The sequence below is a fragment of the Oncorhynchus mykiss genome, chromosome 1 (assembly GCF_057628025.1).
Source record: "Oncorhynchus mykiss isolate SJ-2025 chromosome 1, ASM5762802v1, whole genome shotgun sequence".
Taxonomy (NCBI): domain Eukaryota; kingdom Metazoa; phylum Chordata; class Actinopteri; order Salmoniformes; family Salmonidae; genus Oncorhynchus; species Oncorhynchus mykiss.
The window spans coordinates 29,096,419-29,110,482 of record NC_143022.1 but is presented as its reverse complement, the minus strand read 5'-3'; the positions used below and the strand labels follow the sequence as shown (position 1 = coordinate 29,110,482).

Below are 14,064 nucleotides of genomic sequence, written 5' to 3'. Positions count from 1 at the left end.
AAAAAGGGACTTTGTAATTAATTGCAATTCATCTGATCACTCTTCATAACATTCTGGAGTATATGCAAATTGCCATCATACAAACTGAGGCAGCAGACTTTGTGAAAATGTATATTTGTGTCATTCTCAAAATTTTTGGCCACGACTGTACACTGTATGCAAAACATGTTGATCATTGGCGAAATTGCCACTGGGGATGTGGAGACATGTCCCCCCAATATACAGGTTGATTCGTCCCCCCAAATAATTTATTTAAAATAAAATACAAATCATTCATAAGCATTGGCAAAATCTGTAGAATTGCAGGAAATTAGTTGTAATTCTGGTCATGCGCGCTGCAGCTGACGTAGCAAGTTAATTAGCTAAACTAGCCACTTGAAGCTAGCCAGTAACTCCTCCGGTATATGTTGACTTCATTTCACTGGGTTTTTGTTTGGGACGGAAGCTGTAGAGATCGGTAGCAAATGGCACTTCTGCAGCCAAATCTTTTATTCATCCATTTTTTAAGCATTAAATGACCCGGTATAATGGAACATCAGTTATACAGTTAAATATGTTATTTTTGCTTTTTTGCCGACCTTTAAAGTAACTGTCCAGTGTTTTCCTTAAAAAAAAAGTTGATTAAATATATAAAAAGCAGCATTTCTGTCACGCCCTGACCTTAGTATTCTTTGTTTTCTTTATTATTTTGGTTAGGTCAGGGTGAGACATGTGTGTTTGTACTGTCTAGGGTTTTTTGTAGATTTATGGGGTTGTTTTCATCTAGTTGTTTATGTTGGTCTATGGTTGCCTAGATTGGTTCTCAACTAGAGGCAGGTGTTTATCGTTGTCTCTGATTGGGAACCATATTTAGGCAGCCATCTTCTTTGGGTATTTCGTGGGTTATTGTCTATGTTATGTTGCACGTTAGCACATTGTTTATATAGCGGTCACGTTTGTCTTAGTCGTTTTTTTGTTTAAGTGTTCTTTGTGTTCTTCAGTAATAAAGAAGAATGTATTCTAACCACACTGCGCTTTGGTCTACTCCATACGACGATCGTGACAATTTCTGTGTTGGAATAATAATAAATAATGATACATTTAATTCGTATTGTGCCTTTCATCACTGTGTTATCTCAAAGCGCTACATAGAAAAACATTATAAAATACAAAATACAATAAAACCATCATACATTTACTATCAAGGCAGGAAATAGCAATAGTAGGCTAGGTGCTAAAAGGAGTTTCCAGATTAGGACTATAAGAAAGACAGTCTGTAAAAATGTGTTTTGGGACCGTTGTAAATGTTTCCCGATTGATGCAGCAGCTCTCAGATGGTCAGGGAGAACATTCCATAGTTGAGGGGCAATGGAGCAGTATGTTTGGTTCCCCATAGTACACAAACGTGTCTTGCGGACTTGAAGCAAGATATGAGGTCGCTGACTCATTCCATTCAAGGCTTTAATTACTAGGAGGAGAGTTCAGCAAGGATGGGGAGATGTGGGCTGACTTATTGGTCCTGGTCAGGACTCTGGCAGCACTATTCTGGAGAAGTTGTAGCCTCTGAAGTGACTTGGCTGGAAGGCCCCGAACAGAGTGTTACCATAATTGATCCGGGAGAAGATGAAACCGTGGACGATTTTCTCTGCATCTGACTGGAAGAGTGGTGGTTTGAGCCGGGCGAATGGTGTGGGCGTACCCCAACAATAGAATGGTGTGGGTGTATACCGGTCATTGAAAATATTAATGCGAGTAGACCGCTCATTAGCCAGCTCATCATCCACAGGAGGATGACATCATCCTCTATGAGGAAATAGCAAGCATTTTTTAAGGTTATTTTTTTCTCCACTTCATGCTTTGGTCACAAATACAAGTATATATTATTTTCCTTTGTTTAACTAGGCAAGTCAGTTAAGAACAAAATAACAAATTATTATTTACAATGACTGCCTCCCCCGGCCAACGCTGAGCCAATATGCCCTATGGGACTCCCAATCACAGCCGGGTGTGATACAGCGTGGATTCAAACCAGGGACTGTAGTGACACCTCTTGCACTGAGATGCAATGCCTTAGACTGCTATGCCACCCGGGAGTATAGGATGAGTCAACAACATTATTTATTTATGAGTTAACAGAATAAGCACTTTTAAAAGTGAGATTTAAAACTGGAACATTTTCTCTCAGCCTCAAAGCAAAATGTGTTGAGTAGCATGAAATCAGCATTAAAACAGCAAACTATTCTCTCATCCACATGGCAAAATGTGTAGAATTGCAGCAAATTAGTTTTAAAATGGCAAAATCTTCTCTCAGACGCATGACAAAAATAGCATTATAAAACAGCACATTTCGCTTCGTGCCCAATCACAACATGTGTTGAAATGCAGGAAGTTAGCTATTTTTCCTGAAAAGAATCAGTTAAAAAATGTATATCAAAGAGGATAGGCCTAATTATGTTTTTATGATGATGATGATGGACTTATGATGGTGATTGACCAATAATTAGATAAACTGTGTGATATTTGCATAATAAGTTAATTGCAAGCCAGTTATGATTTAATAAGATCACATCTAACCCAACGTCTAACAGACAACCTGGCTTGCGGCCCATCCGAAAACGAAACCCCTGTAGAATAAATACAATTATTTTGACTTGAGACTGCCAAACAGGTATAACGGTACTCTGCCACCAGGATGGTTGCTCGAGCATGCTCGCTTTGGTCCTGACGTCAGCAAGTGTAGTGCGGATCTAAACGCACTCCTTGCTCCGTTCATTGTGAGTGGCAAGCTAAACGATGCGAGCGCTCGTAGCTGTTGCCGCCGCCCAGTAGAGTTTCCCCGCCCGAGGACCAAGCACAACGACACTGACAAAGAGAGCGTGAGAGCAAGATACGAAGACAAGTCCTTTTTTCAAACAAGTGTCAAACGTTGTCGTGGCGAATTTATTCATGCTTTAACCAGTCATCGGCAGAGCGCGAGCGAGAGGGGAGAACGAGAGCGAGTCAGCCTAGAGACGGATAAGGAAGGAATAGGGGGGAAAGAATTGCTCGTATATTTCGGTCCTCGCCAACCGTTACTTTGGATATCAAGAAGATCAGAGGTTGTGTAGCCATGGGATGTACACTGAGCGCCGAGGAGAGAGCGGCTTTGGACAGGAGCAAGGCTATCGAGAAAAACCTCAAAGAAGATGGAGTCACAGCCGCGAAAGACGTAAAACTACTCCTGCTCGGTAAGATTTTTCGGAAGGAGGGGTGTCCGGACCCTGTCGATCGGCTTCCTGGTTGCTTGTCCATAGTCTGAAGTGTCCAAATCACACACCTGCTTTCTGGTTAGACTATGAATATAAATTAAAACCACAGCATTGATGTAACGTTTCTTAATACCCCCTTATCTCTTTTCATCCCTTCAGGGGCTGGGGAGTCAGGAAAAAGTACCATCGTGAAACAGATGAAGTAAGTGCCACGGTCTAATAATTGTTTGCATTGAATGTGTGTGATGTATACTCATGAAAGGCTCATGAAACACACACACACACACACACACACACACACACACACACACACACACACACACACACACACACACACACACACACACACACACACACACACACACACAGTAGTAGCTTGAGAAAGGTTTATTTGGTCCTCGACATTTCCAAATATGTTTGACCTTTTCTGGTGAGAAGAGCTTAAACCGACAGCGTTGCGGGTTAAGGGAAATATCTTTGAGCACCAATAATGGTGCTGAAATCGAAACCTGTTTTGCCTATACAGCTAATGCACGTTAGCTTTCACTGACAGCTTGTGTCAGTCTGTATTATTAAATTAATAAACCGTGCAATGGCCAGTTCCCGAGAATACACCTCTCTCAATTCGGCATGTTGTATCTCCCAGATATGTCTCCTGTCCCTTCAATGTTTGATCGGGCAAGCAAACTGCTTCATAATTTAGAGAAATATGAATGTTATAGGCTATACATGTAACCGGGGTATATTAAGACTGGTTAGCTTTTGTGGGAGATATCTGCTGGTTTTAACGTTTGACTGCTGTCAATGGAAAATGAGTTGATTTTGTGAAGTCAACCCAAGTGGTACAGGCTACAGTGAGCTCCAAAGGTTTTGGGACAGTGACACATGTTGTTGTTTTGGCTCTGTACTCCAGCACTTTGGATTTAAAATGATACAATGACTATGAGGTTTAAATGCAGACTGTTAGATTTCATTTTAGATTTTTGTTTACCACATCGTGAACCGTTTAGAAATGTCAGCACTTTTTGTACATAGTATTGGGTCAAATTCACTTATATGTGTATTAAACTATTCCTAGCAGGCAACGATAAACAGGCACTCAAGCTAGTTTCAGATTATTTTCTGTCCAATAAAAGTCAATGGTAAATAATGTATTGTGCAATTTTGGAGTCACTTTTATTGTAAATAAGAATATAATATGTGTATAAACACCTCTACATTAATGTGGATGCTACCATGATTATGGATAATCCTGAATTAATTATGAATAATGATGAGTGAGAAAGTTACAGACGCAAAAAAAAAAAAAAATGCTAACCTCGCCTGTTATTGTAATAGGGAGAGGTTAGCATGTCTTGAGAAACATATTCGATTCTTCTTTACAATAAAAGTGACTCCAAAATGACATTATTGACCATTAGTTTCTATTGTAAACAAAATAATCTGAAACACAACCAAAACAAACAGCAAATGCATCCAGCAATTTTGTAGAGTCACAAGCTTGATTTAATCATTGATTGCTAGGAATATGGGACCAAATACTAAACTTTTGACTACTTTAATACACATATAAGTACATTTGACCCAATACTTTTGGTCCCCTAATATGGGGAGACTATGTACAAAAAGTGCTATAATTTCTAAACGGTTCACCCAATATGGATGACAATACCCTCAAATTAAAGCTGACAGAGTGCAGTTTAACCCCATAGTCATTGTATCAATTCAAAGTGCTGGAGTACACAGCCAAAACAACAAAAAAGGTGTCACTGTCCCAATACTTTTGGAGCCTACTGTAATTGATGAATGTTAAAGATTAAATCATTTTTTTCTCAAACACATTTATGTAAGCTATCTGAGCGAATAATTGGGTGGGAACTTCACACTGCAATTTAATTGCCTGCCTTATAGCCAACACCCTTTCTTGCCTTTAATCAATCAATTAATCAATCAATCATGCCATTTCAGATAGTCGACTAATTAAGAATTCAGATTAATGTTATGATGACTGTCATTTTAAGGGGTCCTCATTACATTGTTATAGTTAGTTGTAATAACTCATAACTAGTGGTAATTGCAGTCTGTAATTCCATATTAAAATGCTTGTTACAAATAGGCAAGTTCCACTACATTCACCATTTTAGTGTTTTGTTTCCTATCAGCAACATCCGATTCAGTAACAACTGTTGCAAGGTTGTAATCTCTTGTGGACAGATGCGCTGGCTGTCCAAGATTAGAAAGGTTGGATAGGCTCTAATTACCAACCCATGAATGCGCACTCTACAAAATCTCCACTCAGTGTTGTTGCTAGCCGTTGCCCCCCAAAAGTGTACCATCTTGGTTAACTCGGTTGAGTTTGAAAAACAGATCAGATTTAGGTCTACCTCACTGACTGGGGTCTACCATGCGGGTGTCATCCAAGATTATATATATAAAAAAATACTTATAAATAATGTGTATGTTGCCCATTATGACAACCTGAACCTCCTTGCCATTGAAGTGGGAGGATAAATCCACTAGTACACCACGGAGTACATGTACTATCTGCATAAGTAATTACTAGGTGATAGGGTTGGGCGGTATCCAGATTTTCATATCGTTATACCATCCTTCTCTAATCCCGAGATTTAAGGTATTACCGACTTGGTACACAAGGGGGTGCCAAAAGAACAGCAAAAAAGCCCATTGGGCATCTATTATCAAAAATGCTCTGAAAATTAGCACAGGTAATAGCGAATTTCCATAGAGGCTGCTAGCTAAATATGCTAATGAGCGCAAACGAAAATAAACAAATTGCAAAGACAGGCAATCCAGCTCATGAAGTTATACAAGTATAGATGGGTGATACCAAGTATAGGAAGGTGATACCAAATGTAATTTTTGGTGAGTTCAGACATTTACAAGCGTATGTGAACGAGAGACATTGTGCAAATGAACAAAGTTTTGACGCATGCTTGTCTGAAGGAAGAACAGTACTGGCTCTCCAGCAGCATGTCTACCGTTGTTTCTGTGTGGCGTCGCTAGGGCAATGGGCCTGCCTGCTAAGCTCGGAGAAGAGGGGGAGGAGTAGATGGGCCGAGAATGGAGTAAAGAAAAAACGCAAGGAAATCAAGATAGCACTTCTCAAACACGGCAGAAAGCTAACACAATATGATGCCCCGTCACCTTATTAATTCAGCCACTTAAAAAAAAGATCAAATGCATAAGAAAATATCTTGCTGCATTTTGTAAACGTAGATCTAAAATGCTTATTGGAATTTCTGCTCAGCATCAGACTAATTTTGTGTTTCATTTTTAAATTCTAATGAGAATTCACAAACTGCATTCTCTCAGCAGACAGCGCTCTGACTGATATGTAGCTACTTTACTCTGGTACTTTTCTCGGTGTACCCAGCCTATTTTTCTCCAGTAAAATGCTAGATTAACTTTAAGCTATACATTGGTAATTGTAGCTGGCTACATTCTTTATATGAGAGGCCTAAACATTCAAAATATGATAGCCATGCATAACAAAATACCTTACTTATGTGTCTGCCATCCAAATAGTCTTGCACTTCTGTTGTCATATGATGAAAAGGAAGCTGTTTTCTGCCTAATGTGTTGCACTAATGTATATTCTGTGAAGAAAAACTATAGTTGCACGTCCCTGATCACTCTATTCAACAACAAAAAACCCAACCCTGTCAATACACAACTGGACTCACCTGCTCCCGCTTTCTCCCACTGTGCCATTTACAAACAAACACGTGACTTGCTCAACTGTTCTGGGGAACTACTTCAGCTTCATAATGTAAAGTTAGTTGACAGGTGAAATGAAAAATGTCATCTGCTTCATCTCCTAACCATTGCATATGCAGGTACAGGTACTGCAGGTACAGTGCCTTCGGAAAGTATTCAGACCCCTTGAAAATGTCAACATTTTGTTATGTTACAGCCTTATTCTAAAATGTATTAAATAAATACAAATCCTCAGCAATCTACACACAATACCCCATAATGACAAAGCAAAAACAGGTTTTAGAATTGTTTTCAAATGTATAAAACAAAAAAACAGGAATACCTTATTTACATACACTACCATTCAAAAGTTTGGGGTCACTTAGAAATGTCCTTGTTTTTTAAAGATTTTTTTTGTTTTGTCCATTAAAATAACATAACATTGATCAGAAATACAGTGTAGACATTGTTAATGTTGTAATGTAATGTTGTAATTACTATTATAGCTGGAAACGGCCGATTTTTTTAATGGAATATCTACATAGGCGTACAGAGGCCCATTATCAGCAACCATCACTCCTGTGTTCCAATGGCACGTTGTGTTAACTAATCCAAGTTTATCATTTTTAAAGGCTAATTGATCATTAGAAAACCCTTTTGCAATCATGTTAGCACAGCTGAAAACCTTTGGGCTGATAAAGAAGCCATAAACTGGCCTTCTTTAGAATAGTTGAGTATCTGGAGCATCAGCATTTGTGAGTTCGATTACAGGCCCAAAATGGCCAGAAACAAATAACTTTCTTCCAAACTCGTCAGTCTATTCTTGTTCTGAGAAATGAAGGCTATCCCTTGCGAGAAATTGCCAAGAAACTAGAGATCTGGTACAACACTGTGTACTACTCCCTTCACAGAACAGCGCAAGCTGGCGCTAACCAGAATAGAAAGAGGAGTGGGAGGCCCCGGTGCACAACTGAGCAAGAGGACAAGTACATTAGACTGTCTAGTTTGAGAAACAGACCTCTCACAAGTCCTCAACTGGCAGGTTAATTAAATAGTACCCGCAAAACACCAGTCTCAAAGTCAACAGTGAAGAGGAAACTCCGGGATGCTGGCCTTCTAGGCAGAGTTATCTCAGACTGGCCAATATGTATAGTGCGTATGTTATTGTGTGTGTGTGTATTGTGTGTGTGTTTTATTGAAATTGCCATTGAAAAACTTTGCTGGCTATTCTGGCAATTGGCATATCCAACTAAGGCACTGCATCTCAGTGCAAGAGGCGTCACTGTAGTCCCTGATTCGAGTTGGGAGTCCCATAGGGCGGTGCACAATTGACCCAGCGTCGTCCGGGTTTGGCTGGGGTAGGCCGTCATTGTAAATAAGAATTTGTTCTTAACTGACTTGCCTAGTTAAGTAAAGGTTAAAAAAAAGAGCTCTACTTGCTGAGTCGGCCAGGGCAGATGTGACGTATATAAAGGTCATATGTTCATCAAAATAAAGACCCAAATATTTATAATTGCTAGTGAACTCAATCATTTCTTCACCAAAACAAAACTGAAAAACACTTTTCTTAGTACCGGATTTTCGAAAATGCATTGTCTGTGTTATTTTCTGATTGATCATGAGTCTCCATCTTATTGCACCGATAACATTTTCTTTCTTGTTTTACACCCGAGGGTGTGGGAAACCAATCTGTACGAAATTCATTAACTCACACACAGGCAGTTGGTGCTTGGTAGAGGGACTGGATTGCGTGATAAAATGTCCATCAGACACTCTTTTATTTGTTTCTTCATTCCCACTTTACCCGGTGTCTCCTTCACTCTGTGGATCAGTGGCATAGCTGAACATTGATGATGGACAACCCCTGTTTTTATCAAACTATAGGCTAAAAGATCCCTATTTACGAAATCAAAAGCTTTCTGGAAATCAATGAAACATGCAAAAGTAGGCTTATTTTCCTGTAGTCTATTTCTGACTATTGTGCAGACCGAGAAGATATGATCGATACATGTTCTGGATTTACAAAACACAATTTGTTCATCCACCAGAATGTTTTGATCCTCCAAAAAGGTAATTAATTTACTGTTGAGGATGGATGAATATACTGTAATTTATAGACTGTACTTACCATACTTAGTATGCCTCTATAATAAATGTTTTGAAGATTTGGGAATGGCATTCACTATAAACTTATACCAAGTGAATGGCATTATACTTTATTCAAAACAACTAGTAATTTATGTGTATCTATTATTCTTACCTATTAGTGGATTACCCATCCTGACAACCTGGACCTAATTTTGAGGCTTCTAGAAGCACCACACAAGTGAGAAAATAATACAGTAGTACACCACAGATTACATTTGATTTCTGCATAAGTACTATGTAATTACAATATGTTATACAGGATTTAGCTAGTTAAATTGAAGTGTATCTTGAGGAACACTTACTTGTAATTATTGTGTACCTACATAGTATGTTACCCATCCTGACAATCCAATCATCAGGTTCTGAAAGCGCCGCCCAAGTGGTAAGGTAAACTCACTAATGGACCACAGACTACATATCTGCATAAGTACAATGCTATCGCTAGTTGTTACACAGGATTTAGCTATTTAAACTAAGTTTATAGTTAGTTACTTTTATAATTACCATATAATTACTACTCATTACCAAGTGAAAATACCTAATACCTAAAAAATATTAGGGCTGACCCCATTTAGTCGACTGGTCGATTGTTGGGTCAATAAGCTGTTAGTCGACCGAGATTGTTTTAGTCGAGCAGTGGCAAATATAGGCTACAGTGGGGAGAACAAGTATTTGATACACTGACGATTTTGCAGGTTTTCCTACTTACAAAGCATGTCTGTAATTTTTATCATAGGTACACTTCAACTGTGAGAGACGGAATCTAAAACAAAAATCCAGAAAATAACATTGTATGATTTTTAAGAAATTAATTTGCATGTTATTGCATGACATAAGTATTTGATACATCAGAAAAGCAGAACTTAATATTTGGTACAGAAACCTTTGTTTGCAATTACAGAGATCATACGTTTCCTGTAGTTCTTGACCAGGTCTGCACACACTGCAGCAGGGATTTTGGCCCACTCCTCCATACAGACCTTCCCCAGATCCTTCAGGTTTCGGGGCTGTCGCTGGGCAATACAGACTTTCAGCTCCCTCCAAAGATGTTCTATTGGGTTCAGGTCTGGAGACTGGCTAGGCCACTCCAGGACCTTGAGATGCTTCTTACGGAGCCACTCCTTAGTTGCCCTGGCTGTGTGTTTCGGGTCGTTGTCATGCTGGAAGACCCAGCCACGACCCATCTTCAATGCTCTTACTGAGGGAAGGAGGTTGCCCCATCCATCCTCCCCTCAATACGGTGCAGTCGTCCTGTCCCCTTTGCAGAAAAGTATCCCCAAAGAATGATGTTTCCACCTCCGTGCTTCACGGTTGGGATGGTGTTCTTGGGGTTGTACTCATCCTTCTTCTTCCTCCAAACACGGCGAGTGGAATTTAGACCAAAAAGCTATATTTTTGTCTCATCAGACCACATGACCTTCTCCCATTCCTCCTCTGGATTATCCAGATGGTCATTGGCAAACTTCAGACGGGCCTGGACATGCGCTGGATGTGTTACTAATGGTTTTCTTTGAGACTGTGGTCCCAGCTCTCTTCAGGTCATTGACCAGGTCCTGCCGTGTAGTTCTGGGCTGAATCCTCACCTTCCTCATGATCATTGATGCCCCACGAGGTGAGATCTTGCATGGAGCACCAGACCGAGGGTGATTGACCGTCATCTTGAACTTCTTCCAGTTTCTAATAATTGCGCCAACAGTTGTTGCCTTCTCACCAAGCTTCTTGCCTATTGTCCTGTAGCCCATCCCAGCCTTGTGCAGGGCTACAATTTTATCCCTGATGTCCTTACACAGCTCTCTGGACTTGGCCATTGTGGAGAGGTTGGAGTCTGTTTGATTGAGTGTGTGGACAGGTGTCTTTTATACAGGTAACGAGTTCAAACAGGTGTAGTTAATACAGGTAATGAGTGGAGAACAGGAGGGCTTCTCAAAGAAAAACTAATAGGTCTGTGAGAGTCGGAATTCTTACTGGTTGGTAGGTGATCAAATACTTATGTCATGCAATAAAATGCAAATTAATTACTTAAAAATCATACAATGTGATTTTCTGGATTATTGTTTTAGATTCCGTCTCTCACAGTTGAAGTGTACCTATGATAAAAAATTACAGACCTCTACATGCTTTGTAAGTAGGAAAACCTGCAAAATCGGCAGTGTATCAAATACTTGTTCTCCCCACTGTATATAAAAAAATGATGGCACACGAGAAATCTGTCTGATTCACGCCTGTCTGAGTGGACTCATTCATTGCAGAGGCAGTGGAGAATTGGGGGGGGGGTTTATTTAATTCCATTTACAAGTTGTCAATTTGGGCTTCTGTCAATCTTGAGTAAGGACACGCACTTGATTACACATAAAACTTGGCTTAGGCTTTTTTCTTCGCCTCAAACTGTAAGTAAACAAAGTCTGCTTTTACATCCATTAAGAATGAAAATAGTTCCTCAAGTAGCCAATTTGAAAAATCTTTACAGCTCTCTCCCTTTCAATAACCACTCAGCATGAAAGGGGTAAAAATGTTATACTCTGGTCGGGTGGAAACGTCATAAAATTGGCCTTCCTGATTACTTCTTATCCCTTGCGCAAATAGCCTACAGCTGTGTCTGCCTGTCTGGAGCTCACTGGGGCAGGAAACTCTGAAGGCCAAGAATATTTTATACAATGTTGAAGGTTTGCTAGCATGAGCTTTGGGGCTGACGAAGTTAATAGTTGATACAATGTTTCAAGTTCCTTGCAGACAGGCCATGCGTAGCCAATGTGATTTGTAAGATATTTATTTTTATCAGGAAATTTGCAGGCTGCAATATTTTTATTTTTTGCTTTATATAGGCTATTTTTACATACTGGCAATGGAAATAGAAGTTAGTTTTATATTTGTATCATTTTCATTTAGATAGAGTTTTGTTTAACCACATTACATTGATTTTGAGATATGAAGACCTTATTATAAATGAAATAAAACTGTTCCATGAAAATGTGCATATGAAAATCATAACTGGCACACAGATCAGTCGAAATGTTAAGATAACTTGGCATTCCAAATGGAAAAGGTTGCCGACCGCTGGTGTGGCCTATTACCGGCAACTTCAGGAGCTTAAAGGCAGAATCTGCGAAGGCCAGCAGCGGGCAGCAGGAGGAGGAGGGTGGGAACAGGTTTCTTTCTTCTGGTTTTTGATCTCTAGCTCCCTCTCTAGTAATTTGCGTGTCTTAAAGCATTTAACAAGCTCAGCAGTTGATTTTACTCAAACCTAGGGTGTGTCTATATATGGAAAAATACACATTTTAAAGTTTTGATCAATCGATTGGTCGAAAGAACAGACGACTCTCGGTCGACCAAGATTATTTTTAGTCGGGGACAGCCCTTCTTTTTATCTCCTTTTTAACATTACAAGTAACAATGGAAATCAATAATGTCTCTGTCTTCATCTGTTTCTTTCTTCTAAGCATTTTCCCATTCTGGAGTCTGAGAACTTGGGCTCAGTGCAAGAGGTGTCACTACAGTCCCTGGTTTGAATCCAGGCTGAATCACATCCGGCTGTGATTGGGAGTCCCATAGGGCGGCGCATAATTGGCCCAGTGTTGTCTGGGGTAGGCCGTTATTGTAAATACGAATTTGTTCTTAACTGACTTGCCAAGTTAAATAAAGGTTAAATAAAATGTTTACAAAAAAACCTTATGTGAATCTGCGGTAGAGAAGAAGAATGTATGACAATTTAGTATAGACACTCTACATTAACCTACTTATACTAGTTATCATTATAATGATTTCTATAGTTTAGGCCTATAGCTAGGCCTAGCTACTTAACTAGATGTTGTGTTATACAGCTAGCAATAATAGTACTTGCTAACATTAAGGTAGCGAGTGTTTATATTGAAAATGAACTAACCTTACTCATAGGTTTGTTGACAAAAAGTAGCTAGCTATCTAACCTTATAACAGTGGTTGTCAACCGGTCAATTGCAATCGAATGGTCGATCTCCGAGACATTCGTAGTCGATCACCAAACGTTTCTGTGCCAAACGTGCCCAGGGGCCCTGACCTCCAGGGGGCCCCATTAATCATTCTCACTAATATTAGTCATATTAACATGGCATATGTCATTACAAAATGTGTAACATTTAAGGATATTTGCTTTAAAACTGCAAATTTCTCTCCACCCCATGGCAAAATGGGTAGAATGGTAGGAAATAAGCTGTAAAACTGTTTTTTCCCTTCTCCCTGCCCCATGGCAAAATGAGTAGAATTGCATGAAAACTAAAATGTTTCTCTCCACCGTCAAGAGGGGGTCACTAAAATCGGGGGGCAACCAAATCTCTCTTAGGGCCCCCAAAGAGCTAGAAACGGCCCTGGTTAGAAAACTAGCTAGCGTGCTAGCTAATCACAAAACATCACATACTAGTTGCATGGAAAGTCTAACACTAAGCTAGCTGGCAAACATTAGCTAGTTAACTACCTATGGGAAATCGTCCAGCATCATTTATGTATCCAATGAAGCAAAACAAATTGCATTGAAAACATCTCCTGTGTTGGTGCTTTGTTTCTTTTGCTGCAATCTCTTGTCTGGATTTTGCATACTGACGTGTTAGGGGACAAAATTAAACTGTGGCTCTGGTGTTACAGAGAAGCTTCTCAGGAACAGACCCTTTCAATTCATGAGGATAGGACTTACCATTGCTTCAATATCTAATCTGTAAGTGATCAGAAAACGTCAAAAAGGTCACGGACAGTTCAATGTTAAGCCCTAGTCAATAATGGCACCAAATGGCACCAAATCACCTGTCTGGATTCTTAAATTCAACACGTTTAATACATGTGGTATTATTGTTATTACATTTTCAGGGCTGATGTAGAACACAGAGATGATTCAAATAAAAGTAAAAATTCTTAAATGAAAATGCTATATTATGCAAATTGTGCACTTAATATGCAATTTAAGCAGTACAGGATGCATAATTACAATAATTTAAACCCAATCATT

The 14,064-nt window shown here is 39.5% G+C and overlaps 1 protein-coding gene across 4 annotated transcripts in view; it reads left to right on the top strand.

Annotated features, from left to right (window-relative positions):
- The first annotated feature begins 2,646 nt into the window (after positions 1 to 2,646).
- The window catches only part of LOC110520292 (guanine nucleotide-binding protein G(o) subunit alpha), a 150,542-nt gene continuing 139,124 nt past the window's right edge, over positions 2,647 to 14,064 (top strand). For 3 of the 4 annotated variants that reach the window (XR_016491961.1, XM_090220772.1, XM_036974925.2), the window contains exons 1-2: positions 2,702 to 3,206; positions 3,387 to 3,429. Coding sequence is in view for 3 of the 4 variants with exons in the window: in XM_090220772.1 (XP_090076898.1) it covers positions 3,089 to 3,206; positions 3,387 to 3,429 (161 nt within the window). In the remaining variant the exon portion in view is untranslated. Of the gene's footprint in view, positions 3,207 to 3,386; positions 3,430 to 14,064 lie in introns of all 4 variants that reach the window. The other variant, XM_036974922.2, reaches the window with a different exon arrangement.